The sequence below is a fragment of the Oryctolagus cuniculus genome, chromosome 14 (genome assembly GCF_964237555.1).
Source record: "Oryctolagus cuniculus chromosome 14, mOryCun1.1, whole genome shotgun sequence".
Lineage (NCBI taxonomy): Eukaryota > Metazoa > Chordata > Mammalia > Lagomorpha > Leporidae > Oryctolagus > Oryctolagus cuniculus.
The window spans coordinates 18,114,180-18,128,114 of record NC_091445.1 but is presented as its reverse complement, the minus strand read 5'-3'; the positions used below and the strand labels follow the sequence as shown (position 1 = coordinate 18,128,114).

At 38.4% G+C, this 13,935-nt stretch overlaps 2 protein-coding genes across 11 annotated transcripts in view; one reads left to right on the top strand and one right to left on the bottom strand.

Moving 5' to 3' along the window:
- The window catches only part of SKIC3 (SKI3 subunit of superkiller complex), a 91,801-nt gene that overhangs the window by 35,058 nt on the left and 42,808 nt on the right, over positions 1–13,935 (top strand). For all 9 annotated transcript variants that reach the window (XM_008261957.4, XM_008261953.4, XM_008261956.4 and 6 more), the window contains 13 exons: positions 173–352; positions 670–794; positions 1,555–1,808; positions 3,301–3,403; positions 5,800–5,976; positions 6,065–6,209; positions 6,363–6,441; positions 6,534–6,595; positions 7,096–7,152; positions 9,053–9,121; positions 10,252–10,326; positions 10,932–11,073; positions 13,155–13,248. In XM_008261957.4, the coding sequence (XP_008260179.2) occupies positions 173–352; positions 670–794; positions 1,555–1,808; positions 3,301–3,403; positions 5,800–5,976; positions 6,065–6,209; positions 6,363–6,441; positions 6,534–6,595; positions 7,096–7,152; positions 9,053–9,121; positions 10,252–10,326; positions 10,932–11,073; positions 13,155–13,248 (1,562 nt within the window). The remainder of the gene's footprint in view (positions 1–172; positions 353–669; positions 795–1,554; positions 1,809–3,300; positions 3,404–5,799; positions 5,977–6,064; positions 6,210–6,362; positions 6,442–6,533; positions 6,596–7,095; positions 7,153–9,052; positions 9,122–10,251; positions 10,327–10,931; positions 11,074–13,154; positions 13,249–13,935) is intronic.
- Positions 6,560–13,935, bottom strand: part of FAM81B (family with sequence similarity 81 member B) — a 122,182-nt gene continuing 114,806 nt past the window's right edge. Inside the window, exon 10 of one of the 2 annotated variants that reach the window (XM_070056479.1) lies at positions 6,560–6,612. In XM_070056479.1, coding sequence (XP_069912580.1) covers positions 6,575–6,612 — 38 coding nt within the window. In that variant the 3' untranslated portion in view covers positions 6,560–6,574. Of the gene's footprint in view, positions 6,613–12,696; positions 13,432–13,935 lie in introns of those variants that run through there. The other variant, XM_051854003.2, reaches the window with a different exon arrangement.

Genomic DNA, 13,935 nt, shown 5'->3' with positions numbered 1-13,935 from the left:
CAATGAAGCAATATTTATAACTACTTACCAAGTAATATGGCATCCACATAATTTTTATACTCAGTACTAACTTTTACAAATAAGAGAAGACGTGATATTTGTCTTTCCAAGACTGGCTTATTACCCAGCCAGATGAATTTTTAATGTTTTGTTACCAATATTTATTTCAAAGGCTGCAAGACTGGACACATACATGGGCAAAGTCTTCTGCTATTTGGGTCATTACTACAGAGATGTGGTGGGAGATAAGAACAGAGCCCGTGGGTGCTACAGGAAGGCGTTTGAACTGGACGATGCTGACAGTGAAGCGGGAGCCGCTGCAGTTGACCTGAGCGTGGAGCTGGAAGATGTGGTAACCACTTTCGCCTTCTTGCTTTTTCATCCTGAGTATAGCATTGGAAAGTGTTTTACATGAATGGTTGACAGTTATCATTAGTTTTCACTTTTCTTTGTAGATGAATAAAAATAGTTTTGCCAGTGTTTATAAATAGTCAATTTTCTCATTGGTAGATGGTAAATTCCTCATCATTTAATGCTGAAACTATGGTTTAGTGTTTACTGTTTAAGTTTAAAAACATCAGAAGTGGGAAATAAAGCTGGGGGGGTACTTGATGTTCTGAATTTTTATGATATTCAGTGTCTGTAATATTAGTGTTTTCTTCTTCTTAGGAAACTGCCCTAGCTGTCCTAACAGCAGTAACTCAGAAGGCAAGTGCTGGAACAGCAAAGTGGGCCTGGCTCAGGCGTGGACTGTACTACTTGCGAGCCGGTCAGCATTCTCAAGCAGTGGCTGAGTAAGGCAACCTACTATTTTTAAACACACTGCTCCACAGTGCAATGGTTCCTTAAGTTAGATTTCATTTATATTCAGAATGAGCTTTTAGGCTCCTCATAATAGGCTGTATTCTGAAAAAGAAAAGCAAAATTTATTTATGGTCGAATGGTGCTTATTGTCTGTGGAATTGCTAAAGGCAATGGGGATTGCAAAAATGGATTAAGTGAGGGCCTGCTGTTAAGGAGATAGCCGGTCTGTTGAAGACTTCTGGAAGTGAAGTCTTCTTAGTACACAGAGTAGGTTCTTAGTAGAAATGTAAGCAGTGATAAAAAGCTGAGGTACATATATTTTTTTAAAAAATTTATTCATTTAGCTGAAAGTCAGAAGTACAGAGGTGAGAAGGAGAGACAGAGGGAGAATCTTCCATCCTCTGGTTCACTCCCCAAATGGCTACATTGACCAGGGCTAGGCCAGGTCAAAGCCAAGAGCTTCTTCTGGGTCTCCCACGTGGGTGCAGGGGTCCAAGCACTTGGACCATCTTCCTCTGCTTTCCCAGGCCATTAGCAGAGAGCTGGATTGGAAGAAGGGCAGCTGGGACAGGAACCAGCACCAGTATGGGATGCGTGCGCCCCAGGCGGAGGCTTAACCTACTATACCACAGTGCCAGCCTCTACATAACACTTTTATAAATAAAAGTGGCCATTGAGTTATTTATATGCACATTATCAGTTCTGGAACATAGTTCTGTTACTTTCATATCTCTTATTGTTTCTTGACAGTTTACAGGCAGCATTAAGGGCAGACCCGAAGGACTTCAATTGCTGGGAGTCACTAGGAGAAGCATACTTAAGCAGAGGAAGCTATACGACAGCCTTGAAATCCTTCACAAAAGCCAGTGAGCTGAACCCGGAATCCATATACAGTGTGTTTAAGGTTGCAGCAATACAGCAAATCTTAGGCAAATACAAGGAGGCTGTAGCACAATACCAGCTGATCATTAAAAAGAAAGGAGATTATGTGCCTGCTCTGAAAGGTAATTCCATTTTATTAGCTTCTTTGACTTTTGTAAAACTGAATTATAAAATGCTTGAGTCAACTTCCCACCTAAGTGTACTGAATAATTTGAAAAAGGTTTCTTTCGTCAATAGCAAGCATCCATTATGAACCTTATAGTACAGCTTATACAGATTTGAATATAAAAAGATCAAATCCCTCATAACAGTTAATGAATAGGAATATGATAGAGCTTTAACTTTTAGACAAATAGCATGGTTGCTATTGGATCTAAATGTGGAACTCACTAACGAGAGTTTCCCTGCCTCTTATATTTTGATAATTAATTCACAATATTGCTAAAATATCTTCTAATTACTTTGTAAGCTATTGAACCTCTTTTGAAATCTTTTTGTTTACTAAAGTACCTAGTAAACATGTTTTAATTTTTTTAAAACTTAAACAATTTGCATTATTTTCTAATTATTGAAATTGATTTTTACTTCCTCCATAGAGATCTATAGATTCCTTCTTTTTTTATTTTTTGTTAGATTTATTTTATTTATTTAAAAGGAAGAGTTACAGAGAGGCAAAGGCAGAGAGAAAGAGCGAGGTCTTCCATCCACTGGTTCACTCTCCAAATGACCACAATGGCTGGAGCTGGGCCAATCTGAAACCAGGAGCCAGGAGCTTCCTCTGGGTCTCCCATGCAGTGCAGGGGCCCAAGGACTTGGGCCATCTTCTACTGCTTTCCCAGGCCAAAACAGAGAGCTGGGTTGGAAGTGGAGCAGCTGGAACTTGAGCCGGTGCCCACGTGGGATGCTGGCACTGCAGGTGGTAGCTTTTACCCGCTACACCACAGCGCCAGCTCATAGATTTCTTAATAAATTATTTTTAGTGATATAAAGTAAAATACCACAATCCATATGTAACTACATTTTTTATGAGTATATCTGACCATTTAACAAAAGACTGGATTTTATTATATGTGCTTTCCTTCTTTTATTTTAAGAAATTATTGAAGTTTAAATCAAATATTATATGTTTTAAGTGGCATATAACTTTGGCATGAAACTTTTAAAAAAATTATAAAACTCTTTCCTCAAGAAAAAAACTCTAATTTATGAAATGTTTACTAGGTACTTTAGTAACATCACGATTTCATTTAATTCTTAGAGTTTGCTGTACAGATTTTAATTAAAAAGATCAAACTTTGTTTCACAACAGTCCAGAAATAGTAATGAGGTGAAGAGTAACACTTAAGTAATAGTCCCATTTTCATTTTTGAGGTCCTAGGAGGTAAGCAGATTGTCCAGGGTCAGCTTTTTATCTCTTTCAGTCCTTGTGTATGCCAGTATACCCTGACGTTTGAATTCCTTACTAAATGTATGCGAGATCATACTTAAAAGTAGTTTTATAAGTTACTTTAAGCTTTTTTTCTTAGAAATGCCTTTAAAATGACACCAGTAAATATATTTGAAGTTCATGTTAAGTGTTTGTTTTGATGCCAACTACAATTTACTCAATTTTAGGCTTGGGTGAATGCCATTTGATGATGGCCAAAGCAGCTCTGGTGGATTATCTCGATGGGAAAGCTGTGGACTACATAGAAAAAGCACTGGAATATTTTACTTGGTTAGTATCATTCTTACTGTATTGATTTTCTTATTCTGATAAGCTACATTTAGAAAGTTATTTTAGGACTATTCTGTTATGCAGCAATTATTTAGAATGCCAGACCTAAAGAACAGACTAGCCAACCAATGCTGTAACATCCTTGTACTGATTTCGCTTGTGCTCTGCAGTGGCTCGTGTGCCGAGTGTCCAGGAAGAGCAAGAAGCAGCCCGCTGTTAGTGGAGCAGTAGCTCTGACGCGTGCGTCAGTGTTCCCTCCCAGGAGGCCCAGAAATGGGTGCTGAGGGGAAACAGGGCTTCGGGCACACTATGCCTTGCATTTAGTGGTATGGGCCTGTTTGAGGTTTACTGATGGGCCTGAGGGGAAGGGGAAATGAGCAGTCTGGTTGCATCTGGAGAGACACTATGTAGAAAAGAGTGCTGTGTCTGGTAATAAGAAAGGAGTCAGAAAAACCTGAGTAGATGTGATACACACAGCACACACGTAAACTCATTAGGTAGAGCAGAAGTGTTATTTGTGGTAAATGATTTGAAACAGTCGGAAGGTTAGACAAAACACTTGCTTTTTTTTTTTTCTTGGAAACATTTTTCTTCTACTTCTCTTCCTTTCTTTTCCCATTTGTCTTTTCCTCTGCGTCCTATTTATTTGATTGTTCCAGAATTGCTTTTCATATGATTAAGATATGAAATGGTAAAAACCTAACCCTTTTTTCTCTCACTGACTTGTATTGCTGACTGTCAGATCTCATGTAGTATTCTTGCCACCAGCAAAGTTATTGTGAAGGGACATGCTTTGTTTGAACTGGTATTTAAAAGTAAATGTGAACCTGTGGGTGACAATCCTTTGTAACAGTCCTGTGTTCCTGAGCCTAGAAAATTTTATTTTGAATTATATAAGCATACTCATAACCAATTATAAGGTGATATATAGAACTTTTAAATTTTGATCCACAATGTATTTACTTCTAGCCTTAAAAGGAATTGGTACTATCAAAATTATTGTGTAAGGTTAAGAGAAGGTATTTCACTCTGCATGTTTTTTGTTTGTTTATTTATTTACATTTTTATTTATTTGAAACTCAGGGCAAGATCTTTCATCTGCTGGTTTATTCCCCAAATGCCTACAACAGCCAGGGCAGGGTCATTTTGAAGCCAGGAGCTCTGAACCCCATCTGAGTCTCCCACATGAATGGCAGGGACCCAGGTACTTGGCCTTCATTGCTGCCTGCTACAGTGTGCATTAGCAGGAAGCTGGAATCAGAAGTGGAGCCAGGACTTGCACCCCAACAAGGGATGTGGGTTCCTTAGCAGTGTCCCCACCACTACACCAAAGGCCCACCCCATATTTTATTTTTTATTTAACTTAAGTAAACTATTTAAATTGCTCATTTCCTTTTTCTTTTTTTCCTTTTTCCTTCATGCTATAAATTTTAAAAATTTTGCTAGATATTTGGGCAAAGGAACTCCAAATAGTGTTGTCCTTCCTCCTGATTCTCACAGCGGCTTTCTGTCATGAGTGCAGAAATCAGCGTTACTTCTCAGGAAGACATTGCAAGATGATTTTTGGCTGAACTCCTTGAATAACAGAGGCTATGAAAAATGTTCCATCTGCTTGTCCATCTGCCAGTAACATAGCCATTTGTGATGGCTGATTATTGACTTAAATGAAATTGCTGTGTTTTATTTATAAGATCTTGAGAAAAACAGAAATGTATAGCTGCAAATTTTCTCATTCTAAGAAGTACCCTCTGTCACTGTAATTAATATTTCTGTTTATTTTTGGGCTTATCCATTCAGTCAGCCGTTGGCTCTAAAAATGTGTTTTTTCATATTTTCGTGTTTACATTTTTGTTAGTTTTGATTTCAGAGAATAAAAATCAGATGGATCACCAAATATATCTGATACATTTATTAGTTTTATTTATTTATTTATTATTTTGAGGGAAGGTCTAAATGCAAAAACCTGAGTTTACAATAGCCCACTGTAAGAGAGTTATCAACTTTACTGTTGTGGTCATTGCTTAAACAAGTAAAAATAGCATAGTTTAAAAATTCAAAATTAGGTTGCTCTGAATAATCTGTTGACTTATTTGATCTCTGTTACTTCTAACAAAATGTTGACAAATACCCCCAAAATCTGCAAAATTTCTGAAACTGAAAAATACCGAGTTGCCCCTCCTCCGCTCTCTTCCTGCCTTCTTACCTTCCTGTTAGGAAGATGGCCACAGTGAGGGTAGGAGGAGGTTCATAAAGCATTCACAGTGCTTGACCCAGGAAGTAGGTTTTAATCTGGGTGGAATATACTTATTCTGTTTCAGCTGGAAGTAGTGACAAGGGAGATACCCTTTATACATTTTGGAAATAATTGGTGAACATCACACTGTTCCTTTTCATAGGGCCCTGCAGCAGCGAGCTGATGTGTCCTGCCTCTGGAAGCTGATTGGTGATGCCTGCACCAGCCTGTATGCTGTCTCACCATCCAAAGTGCACATTCATGTTGTAGGAGTCCTGCTCGGTCAGAAAGAAGGAAAACAAGTATTAAAGAAAAGTGAGCTCCTCCATCTTGGAGGAAGGTAACTTATGAAAATGATCAGTTAATGACATTCAAGTTGAATTAGGACATTAAAATCAAATGTGACATTCACATTTGTATTTCCACAGGTGTTATGGTCGCGCATTGAAACTAATGTCCACATCTAATACATGGTGTGACCTTGGGATTAATTACTATCGCCAAGTACAACATCTAGCAGAAACAGGCAGCAGCATGAGTGATCTTGAAGAGCTGCTGGAGAAATCTTTACATGTATGATTTTGGGAAATTTAAAAAAACCAAATGCTTTTCTGAGAAATATTTTTGACAGAATACTGTAGTATTTTCCCATAAAACCACATTTATCTTGATATAAATGTAAACACTCTAAGAAATAAAAATTAATCTACTTTAATTTATTTTCAGTGTCTGAAAAAGGCAGTGAGACTTGACAGTAATAACCACCTGTACTGGAATGCTCTTGGTGTGGTTGCATGTTACAGTGGTGAGAACTGAGTAACACTTACTTCAATATTTTTAGAAGATTATGGGTTCCAGGTAACAGATTTCAATTTCAGTGAATTTTTTATTTTTCAGGTATTGGAAATTATGCCCTGGCTCAGCACTGCTTCATCAAATCAATCCAGTCCGAACAAATTGTGAGTGTTCTTTGTGTCTGTGAAAAAGAACTTCAGAATGTAATATTAAGAATGTTTTGGGCCAGCACCCGTGGCTCACTAGGCTAATCCTCCGCCTGCGGTGCCGGCACCCCGGGTTCTAGTCCCAGTTGGGGCGCCAGATTCTGTCCCAGTTGCTCCTCTTCCAGTCCAGTTCTCTGCTGTAGCCCGGGAAGGCAGTGGAGGATGGCCCAGGTCCTTGGGCCCTGTACCCGTATGGGAGACCAGGAGGAAGCACGTGGCTCCTGGCTTCTGATTGGTGCAGCGCGCCGGCCGTAGCGGCCACTTGGGGGGTGAACCAACGGAAGGAAGACCTTTCTCTCTCCGTCTCTCTCTCTCTCACTGTCTAACTCTGCCTGTCAAAAAAATAAGTAAATAAATTAAAACTTAAAAAAAAAAAGAATGTTTTGAGACTTCCAAGTACACAGGGACATGTGTGTGTGTGTGTATGTATTTTTCATATCTATGTGTTTATTTTTCAGAATGCTGTTGCATGGACCAACTTGGGAGTGTTGTACCTTGCAAATGAAAACATTGAGGTAAATACGTTGTCTGTTTTGTCATCTTAAATATAAGGATGAATCATACCATGTGTGTCTTTCTCCACATTATGATCATTATCATAAATCCTTCACACTGTGATGTTAATATCTGTTAAAAAATAGTATATATGTGTGTATGAGCTGTACATTTAAAGTAAATGTGGCAAAACATTAAAAAATTATAAAAATATACATACAAAGAACATTTTCTATTTCTGATCTCTTTGTCATAGCTCAGTTTCTTGTGAAATATCTATTACTTGGTTGCCTATCTAGGATACTCTCCAGAATGCTAGTTAATTGATGGAATTCATTCCATTATGTTGAATAATGAACATGTAAGAGTTATTTTCTTTTCCATGATACCCTGGAAGCACCCAGTTTTATAATGTGTTGGTTTTTCACACTGAAGTGAAAATAATTCTATTGCGACTTAATTGAGTGTTTTTCTTTACATTTGTACACAAGTAAGAGAAGCAGACTGTTTGAAGTGGGTGGATGTAGGTGATGGAGACAACTAATCTCCTCTAATAGCTCAAATTTAACCTATGTTTGGGTGATTTAGATTTGGATTTAGTGGATATTGATCCCTTTAAATACCAGTGTGATCTGTCATACTTGAGCGGTTATACATTAAACTGGAACTAAGCTGGGAGCATTTTAAGTTTATTTCTTTATCGTTTTATCTATCTATCTGCCTATCTACTTAGCTACCTTCCTACCTATTTAATTTTGAGAGAGTGACAGAGAGCACTCCCATCCACTGGTTCACTGTTCAAATGCCTACAGTTGCTGGGACTGGGCCAGGGCTGGAGCCAGGAGCTGGGAATTCAAACCAGGTCTCCCATGTAGGTGGTAGGGACCCTGTTACTTGAACCATCTCCCCTGCCTCTCTGGGTCTGCTTTGGTGGGAAGCTGGAGTCAGAAGTTAAAGCCAGGGATGGAACTCAGGCACTCTGATGTGGGATGTGGATGTCTTGACCACTAGGCCAAACTCCCAGGCCCAGCATGTTTCTAAGCCATATTTGGAAAGTTTCCACTTGTCTGTTGATAATGCCACATCTGTACTCTTTGTATTTCAGCCAGTGTAATGGATCTTGTTCTTTTAAAACAGCCATAATATTCTCAGGGATCCTTCAACTCACTTCACATAAGAATGATGTTAGAAGACTAATAGATAGAAAAGATTAATTTGGATCTTAAGATACATGAACACATTCTCTAAAATTTCACATGGAAATGTGTTATTGACGATGAGGTATGCATGTGGTTTTATTATAATGGCACAGCTGTTGCCCATAAGCTAACTTTTTTATAAAAAAGAATAAGACTGTTTCCTGTCATACATATATGGTTGAAGAAACAGTATAAGGTAATGTGATTACCAGTTAAGAAAATAAAAAAAGCACGTCTGAGTGAAGTGTCTTCAAAGCTTTGTGACTGTGTTACTGGCTGCTCTTTCTTCATGGGCAGGTTCATGTCCCAGACCTCCTTGACTGAGTTCTTTTCCTGCCCTTTTAGCTCAAAGAGAAGGAAATAAATACCACCTCATTTAGTCATGTTCTTCACAAACTGTGGCTAGCAGATGTACATGTGTTGGCTTACCAGTTGTGCAGACTATGAGATAGACACACACACATATATATAGCTCTTCGTTGGGGATCAGAGCTCCTAATGTGAAGAGAAATCTACTGTACCCGGGAGTACTCCAGGACTGTGTTGCTGAAACACTGCAGTAAGCATTGCTGAGTTGTTCATAAACAGTGGAGTTCTCAGTCCATGTGTATGTGTGACGATAGACTTGACTTTTCTTATCCTCTTGTTTTATGGTTTTTAAACATAAACAATTTAAGACTGATTTTACAAAATGACATGTTTTCTTGTGTTTTTCCCCTAGCAAGCTCATGAAGCTTTCAAAATGGCTCAGTCCCTTGATCCATCTTACTTAATGTGCTGGATTGGACAAGTAAGATATATAGTCACTAATGATTACCTGTTGATGTATATAGCCTATTAATAGAAATTGACAAACAATATATTAATATAAATAATAATGATAATGAGTACATTTGAGGATATAACTTTGTACGAATCCCTGTACTTAGCTCTTTGTATACATTATTTCCATTTATTTCATCAATCCTGTGAGTTGTGATTGTTAAACTCTTTATGGATGTGAAATTGAAGCACAGAGATCCTAAGTATCACATCTAAAGTCACACAGCTTAAAATGATTAAGTGTTGATTTTAAGGGACTTTGAACCCCATCAGTCTAAATACTATGCCTAACTCATGTGTAAGAGGAACTGCACATGTGTAGAGATCATTTTGATTATTTTGTTTTCTTATCTTATGTAAACTCTTGCTTGATTGGGTACTTGGTGAGTCTTCTCTCCTCCCCCAAGTTGAGAGTTTTGTTCTGCCAGTTAGAGGAATCAGTGTACTCAGTCACTAGTCTCAGCTGTCACTGACTGGATTTTGTTTTGTTTTATTTTGTTTTTCTAACCTGAACATGTCATTTCTTTGATTTTAATTTCCTCACCTGGAAGAGAAGGAAGTTTGACCAGGTATCCTTCAGTGTCATGCCTAGTTGAGAAATTATGATGAATTAGTAAGCAGTTGATTGTTTTGGTCAAAGAATATTAGGGGCACCAATCCTATCAGAAAGTTATTTATTAGCATTTGATATCTTTTATAGGACTTTGGACTCTTGGTCTAAATCTAGTCCATTGGTAAAGCAATCTCCCTGTTAACTACGAAGCAGAGGCATTACTGTGCTAGCCTGGGCGTCACTTAGTGAACATAGAGAGCCTGGAGTCTGCTTTTGTACCTGCTCCCACGGGATGAGGCTGAGGCTGGTCCAGGAACCTCACTTGGGATAGTAGAGTTTAGATGCTTTTCAGATCAGCTATTTATATATATCTATTTTTTTCTTAAAGACAATTTATTTCAGGAAGTAGGTTTAATTAAAATGTTAATATAAGTCAAAATTTACTTTTAAGTTTAGGCATTAAACCTTTGGTTCTTCTAATTTCATGTATCTCTGTTATAACTGTTCTTTTGAACATACTAGGAGCCACTTTTTTCCTTTTGTAGGCTCTTATTGCAGAGACGGTTGGAAGCTATGATACCATGGATCTCTTCAGGCACACCACAGAGCTCAGTATGCATGTAAGAAACTTGAGTGTTCCTCTAAGGACTCAGAAGTTAATCAAGTACTATCCCTTTAAGAAAATGTATGGCCAGTGGTGTAAGATGTCAACGACAGCAGTTCTTTCCACTCTGTATTCTTGCCTAGAAAAAATTAGCTGTTTTTAAAGAACCTCTAGTTTCATCTTCCTATCAGCTCTTGAAACTGAAGAAATGACACTGAGATTTAATAGTTACATTAGCAGTTATATAGAGAAGAAACTGAAACTCTAGGAATAAAAATGGACTTGAGCCGAAGATCACACTCAGTTGACATTTCTAGATTATTTGTGAAATTATTTTAAAATTCTTTGGTGTGACCTGTATAGGAATGGTGCTGAGCAGAGGGAAACCAGCACATCTGGTGAGGCTCCGTTGTCTGCTCTTTGTTTATCCCATTTGATTCCTCTACTTAGTATGGGAGCCAGTGACTTAAATATGTTCTTAGCTGTGTTTTATCATAGTGATATTTCATTTAAAGGCACTTAAAGAAGACTAAGATATGATACTTACAGTGTTGCAGTGCATTACTTCTGAATTTTTATCGACTTAGTTCTTACCATTTGCTAATGTTGGCTTTTTTAAAGACTGAGGGAGCAATAGGTTATGCATATTGGGTCTGCACAACACTGCAAGATAAAAGCAACAGAGAAACAGAACTGTACCGGTACAACATCCTCCAGATGAATGCTATCCCAGCGGCACAAGTTGTTTTGTGTAAATACATAGGTAAGGTACCTGTTATATAAATGCCAAGATATTTTCATAACTTTTGAAATTACTTAAAAGAATTTTTACAATTAATTTGTTCCAAATTAAATGTGAGTGTCCTTTAAAACATGACTTTGCCATGTTCCCCTACTGGCCAAGCAGTCTACTTTTTAAACTGCAGGAAGGGCTCTTGAAGAGTGATGAAAATCACTTTTACTTAATGATTCAGGATAAAAGTGGTTTCCTTGTTTACAGTGGGAAGGATTTTGGAGCCTAATGGGTTTGAGCTGCTGCTGCTGTGGCTCCACCGTTGGCCCTTCTCGCAATCTCAGGCCAAATATTTCATGTCCCTTGACGTCTCTTTATTCTTTGGAAATTATCAACAATAATACCCAAGTTGTAGTTATTTAAATGAGTTAATGTACATGAAGCCCCAAACTCAGGGCTTTTAACCTCCTCCTTTCACATCTGATTTATCTTCAGGATACTGGAAAAATAGGTTTAGATTTAAGAAATCAGCAAAATGATAAAATTTTATTAACCTTCTATTGTAATAATTTTCTGTCTTCTTTTATAAAACTGCCACTGGCTTTTCATTTCTGCCGCAATACTTAGTAGCTACAGTTGAAATCTTAGGCATAATACAAAATTGAATTTTAGATTTCTCATCTGTAGTACAAGCAGCAAAATACCTATTGCCTTGGGTTTAGGAAAGATGATTTATACAAAATATCCCACAGAGTACCTGGTGTACCCTGGACGCTCAAGAAGTGCTGGTCTGTTAGCTTCTGACAAAATGTTAATGAAGCGAGAAGGAACTTCAGCAGGAGTATTATATTAGCAGTAAATACTGACCTGTCATATGAAGAGGGGACATGCCCCATCATAGACGTGGAAGGGACTGGGGAGTGTCATAATCTTCATGCCTCTGGTGTGGGAGGAAGTTAGTTTACAAACATGGTCCCTTTAGGACACAGTCGTCTCGTCCACCATGCCAGAATGAGTGCCTCTGATAGGAACTGAGAGCTGATGCAGTGTGTGGTCAGAAACTTCACAGAGGGGCTTCCTTACAGAATGAGGGCAACCTTCAGCTTGCAGCAGAATTTAGGTACTTAAAGCAGTGAACAAATCTACCAACTAATTCATAGCTGTTTAGCTTCTTTTTTTTTTTTTTTAAACTGTAGTGGAGTCCTGTATTCATTTAGCAAATTCAACTTTATGTGCTTGTCAAAAAGAAAAGAAGCAGGAAAGAGAAAGTGCAGATCACCTCGTGTCTGTCCTGTTTGCCTTGGGGTTTGTGTGCCATGTCGAGCATGGAGCTTCTCCTACTCATCTTGATCCAGTTTTTGTGACTTTTTCCTCCTATGGAGACTTTAGGAGTTTTTCAAGAATGACTGTGTGGTTTTCACTTTATGCTTTGACATTAGGACATCTCACATTAGATATTATTACATTGTATTTTGTTAGATAGTTTAAGGGGTTTGAAGATTAGCTTCTAATCCACTTTTAAGTAGATTAGATCAGATGTTTATAAAATATGAACACAACTAGAAACCATCTACAACTCTCAAGTATTTTTTAGTAACTTAAAAGTTATAAAGTGGTTACTGGCATATTCCAGATAAAGTCAGATCATTATTCTTTTATTTTTTAAAGATTCATTTATTTATTTGAAGGTTAGAGTTACACAGAGAGAGAAGGAGAGGCAGAGAGAGAGAGAGAGAGGTCTTCAATCTGCTTGTTCACTCCCCAGTTGGCTGCAATGGCCAGAGCTGTGCCAATCCAAAGCCAGGAGCCAGGAGCTTCCTCTGGGTCTTCCCATGCAGGTGCGGGAGTCCAAGGACTTGGGCCATCTCCTGCTGCTTTCCCAGGCCATAGCAGAGAGCTGTATTGGAAGTGGAATAGCCGGGGCTTGAACCGGCACCCATATAGGATGTCGACACTGTAGGTGACATTTTTACCTGCTATGCCACAGTGCCAGCCCTCATTATTAACAAGGACAATGATCTCGTGTTTAAGATACTGGAAAAATTGAAAATTAAACTAATATTTTTTAACACAACCAGCATATGCATGTAAATGTATTTCTGAATTTTCAGAAAGAATTCAGAATTATGCTCCAGCCTTCACAATGTTGGGTTACCTGAATGAACACCTGCAACTGAAAAAGCAAGCAGCAGATGCATACCAGAGGTAAGTCACAGTCCATCCAAGTGCAGGCCCCGGCTCCCCATCAGCCTTCTCACACCTGGTCTTGTCCTGAAGACAGTACTGAAGAAATGTTCTCGTTTCCTGATTCTCATTGTATATTATCTTTTTATATTACATCTTAGCACGTGAAGACACAGTCCCCAATTTTCAGCTTTATTTTGGTTTCTGTTGTTAAGAAAGAGAGAGAGAGATTGAAAGGAAAGACAAAACTGAAAGAAAAGACAAAAATCTCCTCAGAATCTGTTTTAGAAAAATCTTTGTCCATGGGAATTTACCCAACTTTAATTCTTAACATGTGTTCAGTGAGACAAGCAATGATAACATTACTCTGTATTTGAATCCCTTTATTATCTGCCTTGTATTTATTTATCCAGTGTCTGTTTCTTGAACTGCTGTGTGCCACGCAGTGTCCTGGACACTGGCCATTTAGCAGTGAATTCAGACACTACATAGGTGCCTTTATGGAGCGCACACCTGGAGGTGGGAGACATGGGAGAAGCTGAGAAGTCTCCACGATAACAATAATTACTAAGAAAGCCACTTGAGGGGAAAGGAGCAGAGAATGTGGAGGTAGGAAGAGACATTTCAAGAGGTTTTAAGAAGGGTGGGTTTGCTGAGGAGCAGCTGAGGCCCGGCCTGAAGGAACTGAGCTATTTTGTTGACTTGCCA